General features: G+C 36.3%; 1 protein-coding gene across 1 annotated transcript; it reads right to left on the bottom strand.

The window, feature by feature from the left end:
- LOC144972071 (uncharacterized) lies at positions 1 to 12239 on the bottom strand. Its single transcript, XM_078913159.1, has 5 exons — positions 11850 to 12239; positions 6929 to 7004; positions 4067 to 4261; positions 1490 to 1627; positions 1 to 947 (listed from the first exon to the last, which is right to left on the bottom strand). The coding sequence occupies exons 1-5, from the start codon at positions 11877 to 11879 to the stop codon at positions 721 to 723; spliced, it is 666 nt and encodes a 221-aa protein (XP_078769285.1). The 5' UTR covers positions 11880 to 12239; the 3' UTR covers positions 1 to 720.
- Positions 12240 to 19980: the final 7741 nt, after the last annotated feature.

Below are 19980 nucleotides of genomic sequence, written 5' to 3'. Positions count from 1 at the left end.
ATATATATATATATATAAAGTAAAATACAAAGTGAAATATGTTGTCCATATGACTCCTGGTTTTAATTTATATTGAAATGCATAAAAATGTAAAAACATTGAATTAAGAATTAATAGCGAACTTTATATATTGATTTGATAAATTGAGATAGATTATACTTCTGGTCTCTAGTCCGAACTTGTGTGTGTATATAAAGATAGTATTTAATTTAAATCACAGTTGTGCGTTAAACATTCGAACACCATGTGGTAAAAATGAATAAAGGTGACGTGTTATCTTTGTTTTTATAGCGACGGCTCCTCATAGAGAACTAATACATAATTTGTGAAGGGGGTGATCGCCATCATTTATAACTTTCTCAATTTTACTTAGACAAAATCTCTCGAACAGTTCTTCCACATTTGAAATTGGGTGAGTATAAGTCCTCCTAAATAAGGGTACTAATACCATGGATGAGGACGATTAAGGTGACAATTATATTATTATTGTTAAAGCCAAATGTAATCAATGAAGGCTCTAACAATGACAATGTTAGGGAAACCAGTAATGTCAATGATAACGACCACTTTCCTCATGATGACTACGACGACAGCACTGACGTTCAAAGCAGTTGTGAGCTTTTTGTGATATTATATGTGGCGGTTGTAATCGTGTTGGTGTAGTAATATCAGTTATGAAGATGCTGGTTTTGTTCTTATTCTCCATTTCATTGTGCTGTTCTATTGCAGACCGTAGTTGATCGCCCTGCACCACTCTATACCATTTAACTGTGCTGTCAAAATGTTCATCAAAAACGCCGCAACGCAGAGAAAAAATGAGAATCTTGGGCCTTCGTCCAACACTATCACAGTGGAGACGGTAGAGTTGAGGTATTTCATGTCGTCCTCCGGGATATGGTTCCTGAATTTTAGTACAAACAGGTAGGCCCCAACTATGATGAGTATCCCTGTGAATTTGAATCAAAGCAGAAAAAGAAATTAGACCAAGAAACTATTTAACAATGTATTGCATGCTAGGTTTACTCTTAATCAGTTAACGGAGGTACCTTGGAAAATCAGTTAATTGCCGGACTCGGAAAAAACACGTATTAAAAATTTGGCCAGGAAACTCGTCCTTCAAATATGAGGGAAACTCGTCCTTCAAATATTGACCGATTTAAATGACCCTCATTTTAATCGATCAATATTCGAAGGACGAGTTTTCTGGCCAAATTTTCCGAGTCCGGTAATTAACTGGTTTGGGGGCAGTTCCAGGTCATCATAAATTTAACTTATTTTTGACTGGCAATATACACTTTTAATAGAAGAGAAGTGGTGAAAAATATAACTTAGCATTTATGAATTTGACTTAATTAGCCCAAATTTGTTCAAGGATTTTTTCACACCTCAACACGTAAACAATAATATGTTGGTATTCTGGACAACAAAAAGTTGAACCAAAAAATTGGTTCCATAGTCATATTAGAAAAGTTAAATATCATCGACTTACCAGACGCAATAAACGCTCCTATAGCTGTTTTAAGCTCCCCAATCCTTCTGTATCTACGGGATGTTATAGACAAAGCCAAACCAAAGACAGCAAAAGCTAAAGCAACAGATTCCAAAACTCTGGATATTTCAATGAATGCTGGAACAATTGAGAATGAATAGGTATTAAATAATATACAACGTCGCTGTCTCAAGGGTAATGTGTTACATCTTGCAACATAAGCAAGCGGTGTAGGGCGTGGTCACTGACCAGATATGTTACAATACCCTAGCCCGATATTGATTTCTTGTCTAAAACTTTTTACACACTTTGCCACATTTGACTTGGGCGTGACTGAGAACCTGGCTAAAGACCAAACCGGATAATTTAAGTCTTTGCACAAAAAGAATTCGTAATGAATAAGAAATCCATTTAACTTTCTGGGGGAATGAATGAACTTTGTGAAACTTATGTGTGGAAAATGTCGAAATGCGCATACAAATGTTTAGATTTTTATAATAAATATCTATATCAATGTCTTTGAATCAGAAATATCGAAATAAAAATCGTTTGAGGAGAAAGATAAAAGATTTCTTGCAGTCTTGCTATTTCGTTTGTATGTTATTAAGGGTTTTAAGACGCTTGCGACATATGTTGGTCTTATCAGCGCCAGAAAACGGAGAAAAACGGTTACAAAAAAATAATTCTAGAATTTACAAGTAAAAGCACAAAGAAAAATAAGATCAAAAACGGATTGGTTCAAATATGGAGCAGTAGTTTATTCCAAGAGCATATTACCAGTGTACTTAGAATAAGAATACCTAAAAAAAACATATCCAGACACCATCACACGATCCCACTAAGAGGATCACACTCAAATGTTTACAAAATGTTCAAAACAAGAAAATGATATAACTAACAGTACATAACAGAGAGGTGATTTACAAGTTAAAAAAGCAATCTCCCAAAATCAATACCATACACTTGCCTCCTATTCACGATCCCACCTTGTTTGTCTTTTCCCACTCTTGGTAGTCTTTGTTAAGTTTCCTAATGTCGGTTTATCGGTGTTTACGAAAAGATTGTGTTTCTCTAATGATTCTTGTACGACTTTTACGTTGAGATCTTTTCTAGTGACGAAGTCAATATCGCATGCGTATGCTATTTCTGATGGAAGATGGAGTTCAAATTCAGTTTGAGGGCAGGCAAAACGGTGCGCACTTCCTTTAGAGCATGTTCCAAGTATACAACGAACAAAACCGGACTGAGACTCCTTGGGGTGTTCTTATATTACTTAAAAACCGTATTTGGGTTGTTGCTCCGCTCACTTTGGTGTTTACATAGGTCTCACTGAACAGGAAACGTACTAGTCTAATTTATCATCAGTTATTCTTGTTTTCAATATATTTAGCAGGGCCGTTGACATATATATCCCCCGGTGATGGTGATACAAATTTTCTCGGATAGAGATTTCGAGTTCCTGTATAGAAATTAATGACCATGTGTTTATGTTGAGGGGCTTGTGTTCTCCAATTGTACTATTAAATATGTCTGCTATATGTTGTTCGAGTGCGACGACACACTGTTCGTCGCAGACTTAGAGAGCATGACGTCCACTGATGTGACCTTTTCTTAGAGGACATCGCCTGTTGGCCCGTCTTCAGTGGGCCCGAGCTCATCTGCGCTGGACAATGCATTCGTGGTCATTTGTTCTCTTCTCAGATGAATCACGTTTTGTGATTGGGAGAAATGACGGTAGATTACATTATTACCGAAGATCACACGAGTGATTTCATGATTCGTGTGTCTTGGAATACCCATACAGACTATATAGACAAGTCACGGTGTTGGTTGGAAATGGCAAAGACTATAGGACACCTCTAGTCCAAGTAAATGTATCCCTAATCGGTGCAAGGTACATCCAGCACATTTTACAATACCATGTTATACCATTTTTTCATGAACATCCTAATTTTTCATTCCAACATGACAATGCACCATCCCACCGAGCTATTGTAACGAGGGATGTTATAGCAGCAAATAACGTGAACATTATCAGCCCGTGGCCTGCAATATCCCCTGATTTAAAATAGAACATGTGTGGGACATAATCGGCCGCCAAATTCGCTCATTAAACCGGCACCACAAAATGAAAAACAACTATTCCACGCCACAAGAACAGCTTGGGATAACATTCCTCAATACCAGCTGGCCAGATTGACCAATTCCATGCGAGGATATGCAATGCTGTGATTGGAGCGAACTGGGAATATACTCATTACTGATTGAGATTCACCTTCATTTCAACTGAAATGAACACAAGTAAAATCATTTAAAATGTCATTGTTTGTCAAAATTATTATGTATGTTTTGACTTGTTACTTCCCTTTTTGAAGATGTAATTAAAGTCTATGTTGCATACAAGATCAACCATAAACGTTACAAATTCTAATAAAATGAAAGATAAATGATAGTAGTATGCTCGCAAAAAGCTTTTAAATAAGGCATAAAAAATATGTCATACCAATTGTGTAAGTAAAACAAGTGTATACTTTCTTTTGATCACTAGCATATAATATATCAAAATGAAAAGTATACCTTCTCCGTCCCCAGGGGACAATCCTGTACAATCATATGAAGATTGATTGCATGACCGAATGCATTTCGTCCAAAGACTGACGAGGCGTTCATTGCATGTCAGATTACTATTAATAGTCGTAATGTTGTCAATTAACTCGGTTTGAATATAGAAGAAACTGTGTGTTCCGTGGGCAGCTGATAGCGTAGCTATTCCTGAAATGATTAAAATGAAACAGGTGTTGTAATAATATACTAAACATGCTGTGAGACTATTGAAATCCTGCCTAATAGATATTAAATAATCTAATAATGACAATTTGGAGAACAAAAAATAAAATATTCTGACAGAATTAATAATCATAATAATAACAACAACTAAATCTTAACCAACACCACTGCAAATACAATCATCAAAATCTTAGTTATCATTATCATCATCATCACCACCACCAGCACCACCACCTCCATTATTATCATTTTCACCATCACCACCATCATCATCATCATCACTACCATTATCATCATCATCATCATCATCATCATCATTATCACCATCATCATCATCATCATCATCATCATCATCATCATCATCATCATTATCACCATCATCGTCACCATCATCACCTCATTGTAATTATCACCTTCATTACCATTATTATCATAAAAATTAATTGTTTGGTAATTTTCTAATAATAATACTAAGATTAAGATATTTTTGGCATTTTCAATTTCTTTCGTTATCAACTTTGTGTATCAAACAAACAGCCAATGTCAGCAATAGGATTCAATAGTCTGATCCGCCCAGCAACGAGCAGCTTGGTTCTAAATAAAGTAAATCGGTAATTTCTTATTCTTCATGCTGGCTAGAACGTTTTCACATGTCATGTGTTCAGAATGTATATAAGTCAAAACATGATCAAATTTATAATGTTTTTCTCCTCTAGATACACTTTCATGCTCGTCGGAGAAGTATTTCATAACAGCCTCCGCCATTGTTCCGATAGTTTAGAACCAGTTACTAAGTTACTATGCGTCATTACGAGGGAAGTGACGTCACGACTGTTGAATTCTATTATAATGGGCTTTCAATCTGGAATCCAGCATCAGTGGTTACAAATAATCGAGGAGGTCGTATTTCTTGGATCGTGTCCCAAGCAATTGATGAATTAACCAACCAGAATATTCTTTGCGATTTGGCCCGCGTCCATTTGACTCTCTATTTCATGGCAACGAAAAAGTCTGCAAACATCCCTCTATTCTCATTGTGCTTCTTACAGAGACACACGGGTTTAACCCTCTCCTTACCAACAATAGGAAAATCGTCACATTCGTTACGATACAACCAACATTTTTCTTATTCAAATTTCTTTTGTACATCATAAGATTTAAAGAAAATGAACAGTGTGTTGTAGAGTATGTTTTGTTAAAGAAATTATGTATCGCAAGAACTTACTGCTATTGTGTGTGAATGATAAAAAATATATTTTTGTGTTAGTTGGGTGTGAGGTTTTGGGGAAACTCCTAAAAATGGCTGGTGAGGAGAGAGTTAAACAGGTTTTCAGAATGATGCCCACACAATGCAAAAATGAAACGTGTCAACAGCTATGGCCGCCACTCTGAACGTTTGCGCGTAATTTTTATTCCTTACCCAAAGCCCATAAAGACAATAGGGAAGAGAAGTCGTGACGTCACTTACTTACTTGTGGATTGTTTCGAACACAGGTCCTTATAGGTCCTATTCGCCAGACTCCATTTCTTCATCGTCTTTGTGATCTAAGTTTCTTCCGGTTTTACAATTTAAAGCGCATTTATAATTGTGCAAATCATTTTAGTCAGACTAAAATTTGCCTAGTCCGCTCTTGAAGCTATTTAGGGTTTTTGCATTCACAAAAAATCTGGTAAACGTCCATATTTTCGTTGTTCTCATAGTAAAACTGTGTTTTCTCACATCCAATCTTGGTCTTTGTGTGAGCAGTTTCTTTTTGTAACCTCTGGTGTCTTTTCTTATTCCTTCATTTGATAAATTCTGTCATGTGTTGGTCATATTTACCACTTGTCATCTTGTAAAGTTCTATCATGTCACATCTTCTACTATTCCAGTTCCAAAATCCTTGGAAATGTGTATGTAACCTGTACTTCCGAAGACTAATAATGAATAGGTTACATATTGAATCATAAGACGCCAAAACTATTTTAGTAAGATACATAGGCAGATATTAAGGATTACGGGATGTAAAAGAGCGGGGATGGATGATCTTATTGACGACTAGCATATATATAGTCTTGAAAATAATATGGCATCACTCTGAACACAGAAGATCAATTACACAAGGTATAAATTCAGTCCTCTGGAAGACTGGTTTTACACTTCCAATGAGATTGGAACAAGTTTTTGACATCACACTTTTATTCCCTATTGATTTTGAATTTAAAGATATTTACAAGACATAAAAATAATAAATAGTAATAATATCAATTGGATTTCTCAACTATGTTAGCCTCTGTGATTTTTGAAATGTTTAGCAATTTTAAAAGTGTTGTGAAACTACGGAAATCCTGCCAAATTAAATATTAAGAATGGCAGCACTTCCTTAGTTTCACAGCACTTTTATTATAATACTTAAGCTCTTAGCCATTGTGGACTTTCATTTAGTTGTTCAGATTCATAATCATTAAGAAATAAAATTGATGCATGTATATATAATGACGATAATAATGATGCATTAAAAATTAGGGAATTGAAAAATCTTTCTTTCTTTTTCCATACAAATACCATGCCCATCATTTTAATTAACCCGCTCAAAATCCCCTCTTTAGGTGCTGTGAAACTACGGAAGCCCTTCCTTAAGATTTGTAATACTAAAACGTTAATTGACTTACCTGTCAAACTGGTGACAAAACTGGCCCAGAATAGTTTAGAAAATCGTCGTAAATGGAGTTCCCACCTCTGTGTCGTCTGTGATAAGTGAAATAAGAAAGAAAGCCAAAAATCCATTAAGCTTCGGCGTGCAACTAACATTGCAAAGACTTGAATCTTTAAAAATAATAGTAGGTTATATTATAGTTATCTCAGTAAATGCTACACCAAAACAAAATTGTAATTTTACGGTGATTGTTTTTACACACCTATGTATGCAAAATAGAACACTTATAAAATTAAAAAAAACAACGTGTTAACCATAACAGATTTTAAGAGAGACAAAACTTATTTATTGTTGATGTGCGTTTAGATAAAATACTCACAACAACAGCCAGCGTACCGACACATAAAAAACGTGTGTAAACTTAGGCCATAAGCTGGGTGCATTCAATTTCCTCTCCTGTAGTGAATAATTAGTGTGTCATAGACGCTACCGTTCTGTAATTTACTCATAACAAACACACATGAAACATACCAGCAAACCAAACTACGTATAGATAGTATGCAGATGACGTCACTCAGGCCTTTGTTATTGTTTTTGCCATCCGCGTTTGTGAGTTGTTCTCACTAAACTGTATTAATCAGACTATAAAAGTTCATGGTTACACAGAGTTTGTGTGTTGGTCCGTTATACTTCCGGATGGCAATGTTGTGAACTCCTTGGCCAAGCGCATTCTATCTATAGATAGTGTGCAGATAACGTCACTCAGGCCTTTGTTATTGTTTTTGCCATCCGCGTTTGTGAGTTGTTCTCACTAAACTGTATTAACCAGACTATAAAAGTTCATGGTTACACAGAGTTTGTGTGTTGATCCGTTATACTTCCGGATGGCAATGTTGTGAACTCCTTGGCCAAGCGCATTCTATCTATAACCTAAAAGGTTTACTTATTACAATTTAGACATTTAAGCTTATTTAGTGAGAACTGATCATCCAACGGTGTTCTAAAAACAATAACAAAGAAACTCCGTGAGTTGTTTCACTTTATTGGTCGGAAATAGAAAGAAATTTTAATTCCGAGATAAATCGTTCGCGTCCGATTCGTGTCTGGTTTGGCAATGGGAGTGATCTATATTCGGGTTTTCGTCTAATCCAGTCACCAATCACATGCTTTGTTGCTGTACAATGACAACGATTGGATATTTCTTAACAAATATAAACACGCTGCATTGTTTATGAAAATTGTAAACATGCTCATGTGTCAAGTTGAAGAAAATAACAAATCATGGAATTAGATATTTCAAGACATTTCAAAAGATGTGAACACTTTTCACTTTGTGGGTCATTTTGAGCAGTGCAATGTGACCAATGACGTCGAGCACATGGAAAGGTAATATATATATATATATATATATATATATATATATATATATATATATATATATATATATATATATATATATCACCCCCACTGGATTCAATAGTCTGATGTCACGGCGCCCAGCAACGGCGAGCAGCGTGGTTCTAAACAAAGAAAATTGGTACTTTTTATTCTTCATGCTGGCTAGAACTTTAATATTATGTCATGTAATCAGAATGAATAAAAGTCAAAATATGATAATATTTATAATGTTTTTCTCCTCTGGATACACTTTTAAGCTCGTCGGAGAAATATTTCATAAGGGCGTCCGCCATTGTTCCGATAGTTTAGAGACAGTTACTAAGTTACTATGCGTCATTATGAGGGAAGTGACGTCATGACTGTTGAAGCCAATTAAAAGGAGTGAGTTGCACACACTTTGCTATGATAAAACAAGAGACCGACTGAGAGGAAAAGTGAAATGGAGGGCAAGAGGAAATTGAATGCACTCAGTATACATCCTTAGATGTTGATTGTCTAATTGATAGAATTTAGCGAGAACTGTTCATTAAAAATGCTTTCTAAGAATAATAGTGCTATGGATAGGTAAAATAGTGACCAGATGTGACGATGCAATTCTGCCAGCAGTATGTCAAAATATGTCATTCATAGATAGAGCGGAATTGACGTCACTCACCTCTTTGGTATTGTCTTTAACCAGACATTTTTATGAGTAGTTCTCACTTGTATTAATCGGACGATTAACGTTTAAGGTTACACGTTGTTTTGTCTGTCGGTACGTGATATCCAGCTGGCAAAATGTTGTAAGTTTTTTTGGCTATACCTTAAACATCAAAAGGTCTGTGCACCGATGAGTGAGTAGTTGTTATGATCCCATGATGGTTGAAGTTTTGAATACAACTTACGATTTGTTTCCTTTTGTGGACATGGGGTTGTCTTTTGACGTCATTTTTTTTTTGGTCAGTCTGTAGCCATCGTTATGTTATAGATAGAATGCGTTTTGCCAAGGAGTTCACAACATTGCCATCCGGAAGTATAACGGACCAACACACAAAACTGTGTAACCATGAACTTTTATAGTCTGGTTAATACACTTAAGTGAGAACAACTCACAAACGCGGATGGCAAAAAACAATAACAAAGGCCTATGTGACGTCATCTTCGTTCTATCAATAGCCTGACACTGAAATCCAAAAGGACTGACTTAGTGAGTTGTCGTTAGTAGAGCTCATGGAAACAAGTTATTTCATTGGTTGAACTATTGAATACAACTCCCGATTTGTTTTCTTTTGTGGGAAAAGACTGGAATTTTGACGTCATTTTTGGTCAGTGTCAGGCCATAACTTTACGAAGGCCACGGTCAGTGTCAGCGTAGCCATCGTTATGTTATAGCCTGACACTGAAATCCAAAAGGACTGGCAGTTTGACGTCATTATTTTGTTTTTGCACCGCCTAGTGAGTTGTCGTTAGTAGAGCTCATGGAAACACGTTATTTCATTGGTTGAACTATTGAATAGAACTCACGATTTGTTTTCTTTTGTGGGAAAAGACTGGCATTTTGACGTCATTTTTGGTCAGTATCAGGCCATAACTTTACGAAGGCCACGCTGTGACTGATCGTAGCCACCGTTAACATATAGCCTGACACTAGAACCGTAGCCATCGTTAAGCCTGACATTGAAACCCAAAAAGACTGGCATTTTGACGTCATTATTTGTTTTTTGCACCGCCTAGTGAGTTGTCGTTAGTAGTGCTCATGGAAACAAGTGGTCCCATTGGTTGAACTATTGAATACAACTCACGATTTGTTTTCTTTTGTGGCCAAAGACTGGCATTTTGACGTCATTTTTTGGTCAGTGTCAGGCTATAAGTTAACGATGACTACGCTAGAACCTTCTAGGATTGGCAGTTTGACGTCATTTTTTAGGTTTGTGTAGCGTGTAGTGAGTTGTCGTAAGTAGAGCGCAAGTAAACACATTATTTCATTGGTTGAACTATTGAATACAGCTCACGATTTGTTTTCTTTTGTGGCAAACGACTGGCATTTTGACGTCATTTTTTGGTCAGTGTCAGGCTATAACTTTACGATGGCTACGGACTGATTCAGCTTCTTGGCATGTACTAAATATAGCTATTGTTAAAATGTCTCTTGTCCACCAGGTTAATACAGTTTAGTGAGAATTACTCATAAAGACAGATGGCAAAACACAATAACAAAGACCTGAAAGAGGTCAACTTCGAACTATCTATAATTTAACGATGGCTGCGATCAGGTACCTCATCAGCAAGCATTAGTTGTCCGTTATTCTTGTCGGCCATGAGGAAGAACCCCCGCCCCCCTCCCTCCAGAAATGTTTATGTATTTCTTTCTTAGCCTTAAAGATAATATTCGTTAGCAAAGTACAGGCAGTTAAAACAAAAGTTCTGATGTATGAAAGAAGGGCGACACTGAGGTCTCATCAGAAGAAACTGCATTGCTCTAGTCAGAGTTTTGGTGGTCCAAAAACCACTGAAATCGCCTTTTGTTTTTGCCAGATTGTATCTACCTATGGTTTGTGAATTCCCGTTTAATTTTCCTTATGTGTATGTTGAACTTGTGACGCATGTGTCAGCCTAGAACTAATGGAGAAGCTTTTCAGTGGTCTCCCTAGACGCGATCCAAAGAAGTAAGTACTCCTCTAGAAAATTTCAATTTCAACCATTTTACTGTGGTACTCTGGAAAAGCGCGTATTTAAAAATTTGAATAGACAACTCGTCCTTCAGATATCAATCGATTAAAATGACCCTCATCTTGGCAAAAATTCTCAAACCTGGGGAGAAGTTCCAGGTTGGAGAGTTTTTGCCAAGATGAGGGTCATTTAAATCGGTCAATATTTGAGGGACGAGTTTTCGGGACAAATTTTTAAATACACTTGGTTTCGTAACTGGATTATGATAATTGACAGATATATAAATAAAATGACTAAATAAATGAATTCACTCATGGTTTACGTGTGTAGTAAGCCATTTTACCTTGTAGTACCCTGGTTCTGTCAGCGATCGTGTCTACAAATGACATTTTGGAATATTCAAATAATTTAAATTCATAATTTACAAGTCAATAATCAAGCATTTAAACCGACAACGTAGATGATGACGACGATGATGACGATGATGATGATGATGATGATGATGATGATGATGATGATGATGATGATGATGATGATGATGATGATGATGAGGATGATGATGATGATGATCATGATGATGATGATGATGATGATGATGATGCTGATGATGATGATGATGATGATGATGATGATGACGATGATTACGATGATGAAGATATGATGAAGATATAATGATGATGATGATGATGATGATGATGATGGTTATGATGATGATGATGATGATGATGATGATGATCATCATCATCATCATCATCATCATCATCATCATCATCATCATCATCATCATCATCATCATCATCATCATCATCATCATCATTATCATCATCATCATCATCACCATCATGTTGATGAATTATATGAATATTTCATTTATGACTGGGAATTTTTACGTTAGCGCCATTCGATCCATCCATTTCCATTAGTATCAGTAAAATATGCACCACAGAAAAACGCTGTCACAACGGTGAGCCTTTCATAATATTATGTAAATCGTAAAGAACACAACAATACTTATTATCCGCCATTGGACACAAACCTTGTAAATTGGTCAGATTAAAAACAATTACAATACGAATTCAGAAGAGACCAGTTTAATTTTTTTAATGACGATTTAACAATTCCTCTGTGATTGTCAATATGCAGTAAATTTAATCACGCGAAATTATCATTGCATTGCATTATATTATAATGAGTTTGGTTATTATTCAGTTAACAACAAATCTTAATAAATATAAACGTCGGGATCTTGTCCACGTCCACCATCCTACCTATACTTGGTTGTTGTGAGTTATCGGGATTAATGATTTCGTCTCCACAAGTTTACGGCAAAGTGATAGTGGTATCTTTTTTATCAGTATTTTTTCAGCTTCATTATCTAACTATTGTAATAACTGGAAACACCTCTGTCGCCTATTCGAACGGTTTACAGACAGCAGTTATCAGATAAAAAAGGATTCAAGATTATAGGAGGGGAATGAATATGACACTTTAATAACAACTGAGATATAGAGATTATCTACTCCCGTGTCATCGGAGACTTATTGAAAACGATGCATTGACAAAACTCGTTATTTTAACATTGTTTACATGACTTAAATATTAAAGAAGATCATACTGCTATATATTATGTTCCAAGTTATGCAAGAATATGTTCATCATCATCATTGCCTTTTTCACCCTGGGTCAGGGTATAGGCCACAGACAAACAGTTTCCATCCTTCTTTATCCTGAGCTAACTTTTTTTTAAATCTCATTCCAGGTCTTACCACTTCTCTGTATATCAGCTTCTTTAATTCTTCTCCATGTTCCTCGTGGCCTTCCCCTTGATCTTCTGCCATGAGGGTTCCAGTCTAATACTTTCTTTGTTATCAATGTTGGCATGCGATAAAAAGAACCCTTGAGATACTTTCAAGCAATTCGTTTTGTTTCAATGACAATATAATATCTCAAGCCTGTTCACTTCTGACCAATTTTTACAATGCTTTTATACAGATATAATACTGGCCTTTTAGTTTATATTATGGCCCTATATAAAAATAGTCCTTCAGAGCCATTAGACCCATGAGGCCAAGGTTTTTCTTCGTTTTCCTTAGCGTGACACGGACAATATAAATTGCTTGCTATCCTTTGGATATAACGCCAGTCTACCTCAAAGTGCTTTCCGCCAGATCGAACAGACCCAGCCACCCAATAGACACATTGATAACCACGCCACTCGGACAGTCGTCATAATGTAAACAATGGCAGTGATTGGTTAACATATCAAACTCCACATGTTTTACTATCGGTGGTATGTGTCTAAATAAAATAGCCACTGGTCTACCGCTTGCTCAAAAGAATCGAAAGAGATAACTATGTAGGCCTGTTAGGCGATATTACAATTTTTTTCGGACAGAGACAACGCTGTTAACGGCCAGGTAGTCATTTTACACATGAGTACGGTGAGATACTGTGAGTAAAGAGCCTTCTCCAAGGACTCAACTTTGCGCCGAGCGAGGCTCGAACCCAGGACCTTCCGATCCAAAAGCGAGTGTCGTACCACAAGACCACATAGCATTGTGTTTGATTCAGCGCAACCTCTTAAACATATTACGATTTAAGATATGGCATGAAATATTATGTCCCTGAATTATAAGAGAAAAAGTACTCGTAAAACAAGAAATATGTATATCAAGGGGTGTAACTGATAGAAATAAAAGATTTTCTCGATTGTTTCCCCTGGTATGGCAGGACTAAGTGAATACGTTTGCCTCCAAATTCAATCCCTTGGATGATGACCAATAAATAAATAATGATTACCGTAGGTGGTTACAAAGGTCAATATGATATATGCTGCCGTACTCTGGAAAAACCCATATTTTAAAATTTGACCAGAAAACTCGTCCTTCAAATATTGATCGATTTAAATGACCGTCGTCTTGGAAAAAAAACTCAATAAAAAAAAAAGATAATCATAATTTGGATGAAATGTTTATCAACGTTAACCAGTTGACGGTTGACTCTTTATAATCTTTGACATGATAAAATCGCGTTTGGCAACTCTTCAATTCTTCCATAATATTTTAATAATAAAGCAAAGATAGACCGCTGAGATACGCTGTCCCGTAACAGGCGCATGTCTCGATCTACATGTTACGTGTTGCTGTTGGTCAGAGAGCCTTTGCAACGCGCATTAACACGTTTAGTGGATAATGCACTATATAGATAGAACGAAGATGACGTCAGTTGGGTCTTTGTTATTACTTTTTGCCATCCGCGTTTATGAGTAATTCTCACTAAACTATATTAACCAGACTGTAAACGTTCAATGTTACACACAGTTTTGTGTGTTGTTCCGTTATACTTCCGGATGGCAATATTGTGAGCTTCTTAGCCAATCGCACACTATCCATATAAAAAAATTCAAGCGCAAGCAGGAGATAACGGACGTTTGGTCATCAGTCAAAAGCAGCTGAGGCAGGTCGCTGATGCCGTTGGTATGACCTCGTGTAGATTGTGGAAGCCAATAACTTAACCCTTGTTTGATTTTAACAAATTAATAAATTGAGCATTTATAAAGAGCAATATCCACTTAACGTGCTCAAAGCGCTTTACATGGGGGTCCCTGGCCAATAGCAACATTTTTTAACATATAGAACGGGACATGACGCCTGTCAGGCGATATTACAATTTTTTTCGGACAGAGTCAACGCTGTTAACGGCCAGGTAGTCATTTTACACCTGAGTACGGTGAGAGAATGTGAGAAAAGAGCCTTCTCCAAGTACTCAACTATGCGCCGAGCCAGGCTTGAACCCAGAACCTTCCGATCCGAAAGCGAGTGTCATACCATTAGACCACATAGCTGCACCCTCTTAAACATATTGCGATTTAAGATATGGCATGAAATAATATTATGTCCTTGAATTATAAGAGAAAAAGTACTCGTAAAACAAGAAATATGTATATCAAGGGGTGTAACTGATAGAAATAAAATATTTTCTCGATTGTTTCCCCTGGTATGGCAGGACTAAGTGAATACGTTTGCCTCCAAATTCAATCCCTTGGATGATGACCAATAAATAAATAATGATTACCGTAGGTGGTTACAAAGGTCAATATGATATATGCTGCCGTACTCTGGAAAACCCCATATTTTAAAATTTGACCAGAAAACTCGTCCTTCAAATATTGATCGATTTAAATGACCGTCGTCTTGGAAAAAAAAACTCAATAAAAAAAAAAGATAATCATAATTTGGATGAAATGTTTATCAACGTTAACCAGTTGACGGTTGACTCTTTATAATCTTTGACATGATAAAATCGCGTTTGGCAACTCTTCAATTCTTCCATAATATTTTAATAATAAAGCAAAGATAGACCGCTGAGATACGCTGTCCCGTAACAGGCGCATGTCTCGATCTACATGTTACGTGTTGCTGTTGGTCAGAGAGCCTTTGCAACGCGCATTAACACGTTTAGTGGATAATGCACTATATAGATAGAACGAAGATGACGTCAGTTGGGTCTTTGTTATTACTTTTTGCCATCCGCGTTTATGAGTAATTCTCACTAAACTATATTAACCAGACTGTAAACGTTCAATGTTACACACAGTTTTGTGTGTTGTTCCGTTATACTTCCGGATGGCAATATTGTGAGCTTCTTAGCCAATCGCACACTATCCATATAAAAAAATTCAAGCGCAAGCAGGAGATAACGGACGTTTGGTCATCAGTCAAAAGCAGCTGAGGCAGGTCGCTGATGCCGTTGGTATGACCTCGTGTAGATTGTGGAAGCCAATAACTTAACCCTTGTTTGATTTTAACAAATTAATAAATTGAGCATTTATAAAGAGCAATATCCACTTAACGTGCTCAAAGCGCTTTACATGGGGGTCCCTGGCCAATAGCAACATTTTTTAACATATAGAACGGGACATGACGCCTGTCAGGCGATATTACAATTTTTTTCGGACAGAGTCAACGCTGTTAACGGCCAGGTAGTCATTTTACACCTGAGTACGGTGAGAGAATGTGAGAAAAGAGCCTTCTCCAAGTACTCAACTATGCGCTGAGCCAGGCTTGAACCCAGAACCTTCCGATCCGAAAGCGAGTGTCATACCATTAGACCACATAGCTGCACCCTCTTAAACATATTGCGATTTAAGATATGGCATGAAATAATATTATGTCCTTGAATTATAAGAGAAAAAGTACTCGTAAAACAAGAAATATGTATATCAAGGGGTGTAACTGATAGAAATAAAATATTTTCTCGATTGTTTCCCCTGGTATGGCAGGACTAAGTGAATACGTTTGCCTCCAAATTCAATCGCCTGATGATGACCAATAAATAAATAATGATTACCGTAGTGGTTACAAAGGTCAATATAATATAGCTGCCGTACTCTGAGAAAACACCCATATTTAAAATTTGACCAGAAAACTCGTCCTTCAAATATTGATCGATTTAAATGACCGTCATCTTGGCAAAAAAAAAAACTCTCAAAGCTGGGACTTCGCGAAATTGTACTATCGCCTAAGAGGCTTCATGTCTCGTTCTACATGCAACGTGTTGCTGTTGGTCAGGGGCCCCATGTAAAGCGCTTTGAGCACTTTTAGTGGATATTTCGCTATATAGAAGCTCAAGTTCAAGTTGAATAAAATTTACAGCCACTAATAGAAATATTCGAGCCCTGTACAGCTAAAATATGAGCTCGTCGAAGACGATACCTTCTTTACTGGCGATAAAACATATTCTTAAAGGCCAGGTACTCAATTTAAACCTGATTACGGTGAGAGAATGTGAGTAAAGACCCTTTTCTAAGAACTCAACTACTATTCTCCCCTCTGAACTGAACTCGAACTCAGGACCTTTCGATCCAATGGTAAGTATTATACCAGTAGACCACATAGCCGCACAAATTCAAAGCGTACTCGTAACATTGCATTCAATATAATGCATTCATTTAGAGGAGTGAGTTTTAATATTTTAAAACTTTCATAATGCATGAATTTCCTAGTTTTGATGAATTTGACTCACAACTCCATTTGCTTCTTCGAACTCATTCCGGATTATTGACGCCTTGGGTCATATGCAGATCTGCTGATTATTACGAAAAATTCGTGGAATTACAAAATTTTGGCTCCAATTTCAGAGCTTCATGAGCATCTCAAATTCACTAATACTTATTGAAAATGAAAGTTGGTGCCAGACTACATATTTTAAGGAATCTGAAGTGTGCGGCTATGTGGTCTGTGCGGCTATGTGGTCTTGTGGTATGACACTCGCTTTCGGATTGGAAGGTCCGGGGTTCTAGCCTCGCTCGGCGCATAGTTTAAGTCCTTGGAAAAGACTCTTTACTCACATTCTCTCACCGTACATCATGTGTAAAATGATACCTGGCCGTTTCAGCTGTTCTTCCTGTCCGAAAAAAAAATGTAACATCCCCCTAACAGGCGTTATGTCCCGCCTAAATGTTAAATGTTGCTGTTGGCCAGGGACCCCTTCTTGTAGAGCGCTTTGAGCACATTTAGTGGATATTGCGTTATATAAAATCTCTTTTTTTATAAAATGCTTGTGAGGACAAATTGATGATAGTTAAAGTTTCTATAGCGATTACAAATTTATCTCCTAAAAATTACGAATGTTTACATTTCAAGGAGGCGGGTCTGATTCGGCTTTACTGTGTGTATGTAAATGATCCAGTTGAGGTCCATTCGGATCAAGGCATCTGCTGTATATCCTATGCATAGTAAAAAGGCAGGTAATAACTTAATGACCATGAAGTAACCATCAGTGTGTACGTCATTACGTCATGTAGATAGCGCGTCTGGAAGTCTTCCGCTGGTCACTCACTGATCATTGCTCCCGTCCTGCTTGTCTGTCCCACACAGTGGTGGTGTGACTACTCACTTTGGACCATAATAATAATAGTAATGATGATGATGGTGATGATGATGATGATGATGATGATGATGATGATGATGATGATTATAATGATAATGATGATGATGATAATAATAATAATAATAATAATAATAATAATAATAATAATAATAATAATAATAATAATAATGATAATAATAATAATAATAATAATAATAATAATAATAATAGTAATGATAATAATAATAATAATAATAATAATAATAATAATAATAATAATAATGATGATGATGATGATGATGAATAATAATAATAATAATAATAATAATAATAATAATAATATTAATAATAATAATAATAATAATAATAATAATAATAATAATAATAATAATAATAATAATAATAATATAATAATAATAATAATAATAATAATAATAATAATAATATAATGCTCGTTACAATGGCACAGATGATTGCATGCCATGAACAAAATTGATTGAACTGCCATGTATTTCTAGGAATTAAAAAAGTTTATTTTTTTATTCATTCATTCATTTATTTATTAATTTGCTTTTACGCTAATGCAAATTCCCAAAACCAAAAGGGTATAATACAAAATACAAACATTTTCATTTTGAACTGCGGAACATCGGAGCCCCCCGAGGAAGGCTACTGGTCTAAGCTTGATAAATCAATATATGTGATGCTTTTAATGATTTTAATATTCTAGCCAGTCTTAGCACATAACTATCACCTCCTTTTACTTTTTGTGTCTCGAAAAGGAACTTTTACCCTCTCAATCGGAACGGTGTAAGGTGTTGTAGTTGATCGGTTGAAGAGATCTTGTTGAAATGTTTATTTTGATTTAATTAAAATTCAATATAATTTGATTGATTGATAAAGCTTTTGAACAAATCACCCATGAGTAATCACCACAAACTATTTTTAAGCTTGCCTCTTTATTTTTACAGTATGTGTATCATACAATAAGATATATAAAAAAATCAATACTTCACGAACTTTCGTGTTGAACTAATAGATACTTCAGTGGCAGAGAGTTGCTGATTAACAAAGGTACGGCTGTCATACACTGGTGTCGTCGATATATATTTTACTTTTCTGAGCCCTCAGACCACGACACGATGATAGAGTAGCTGGGTCAGTCAGATATGGCAGATAGTATTTTGCTACAGACGAGAGTTCCATCCTATTGGTAAATAGTGTTTCACATGATTTGGAGAAAGACATTAACCCTCTCCTTACCAACTATAGGAAAATCGTCACATTCGTTACGACACAACCAACATTTTTATTATTCAAATTTCTCTTGTACATCATAAAATTTAAAGAAAATGAACAGTGTGTTGTAGATCATGTTTTGCTAAAGAAATTATGTATCGGAAGAACTTACTGCTTTTGTGTTTTGAGTGATAAAAAATCTATTTTTATGTTAGTTGGGTGTGAAGTTTTCGGGAAAATCCTGAAAATGACAGGTAAGGAGAGATTACAAACGATACAAGTTATTTTGTATTTTATTTTATTTGTTTTTCATGTTGTGCTAACGAAAGGGTATGTACCCGAAACGTCCATTGTCTATTTTGTTCCAATACGAAGCCTCTCCATTTTCACTCTTTCGTTAGCATACTCAACACACTTCCCTTACAGTTGCTCTCCACCCAACTCACGTTCCTCTCTCTTTCCTCTCTGTGTCCTTATTTGTCTATGGGTCCAACAGCAGGCCGGTGCGGTGGGATGTCGGGTGGTGGTGGTGGTGGTGGTGGTCGTGGAGATGAGTGGTGTTGGTGAGAGTCGCCGTGAGTACGACGTCGTACCCGACTAGACCCAGGGTGAGTCTTCCCCTCATCTCGGCCAAACAGATATCGGCTCTCGCAGCGACATCCATCGTCATCTGATGACGTACGTACGTGTTCTCTTATCATCTTCACTATCATATGCGTGTTTATCGTTACCCTTGTCAACGCCAAAGATGGAATAAAATTTATTTCGAGCCATTGAAGTGTTTTTTTTTGGGGTCAGTGACTACTCTAAAACTTGTTTCATTGAAAAATCTGTCGAATTTTAGAACGTATTTTATTGTTGAGTCATGTTTATCTATTTTTGTTAGATTATTAATGTATTGCATTTTGGAAA

This window comes from Berghia stephanieae, chromosome 4 (assembly GCF_034508935.2).
Source record: "Berghia stephanieae isolate SIO BIC M18660-M18661 chromosome 4, UCSD_Bste_1.3, whole genome shotgun sequence".
Classification (NCBI taxonomy): Eukaryota; Metazoa; Mollusca; class Gastropoda; order Nudibranchia; family Aeolidiidae; genus Berghia; species Berghia stephanieae.
This window is presented reverse-complemented; position numbering and strand designations above follow the sequence as displayed.

Coding starts and splice junctions, on each gene's coding strand:
- LOC144972071 (XM_078913159.1), bottom strand. CDS start 11,879: ATGGAAATGGATGGATCGAATGGCGCTAAC. Junction 4,262..6,928: donor TTTTGTCACCAGTTTGACAG/GTAAGTCAATTA, acceptor TAATCATTTCAG/GAATAGCTACGCTATCAGCT. Junction 1,628..4,066: donor GTCCCCTGGGGACGGAGAAG/GTATACTTTTCA, acceptor CAATTGTTCCAG/CATTCATTGAAATATCCAGA.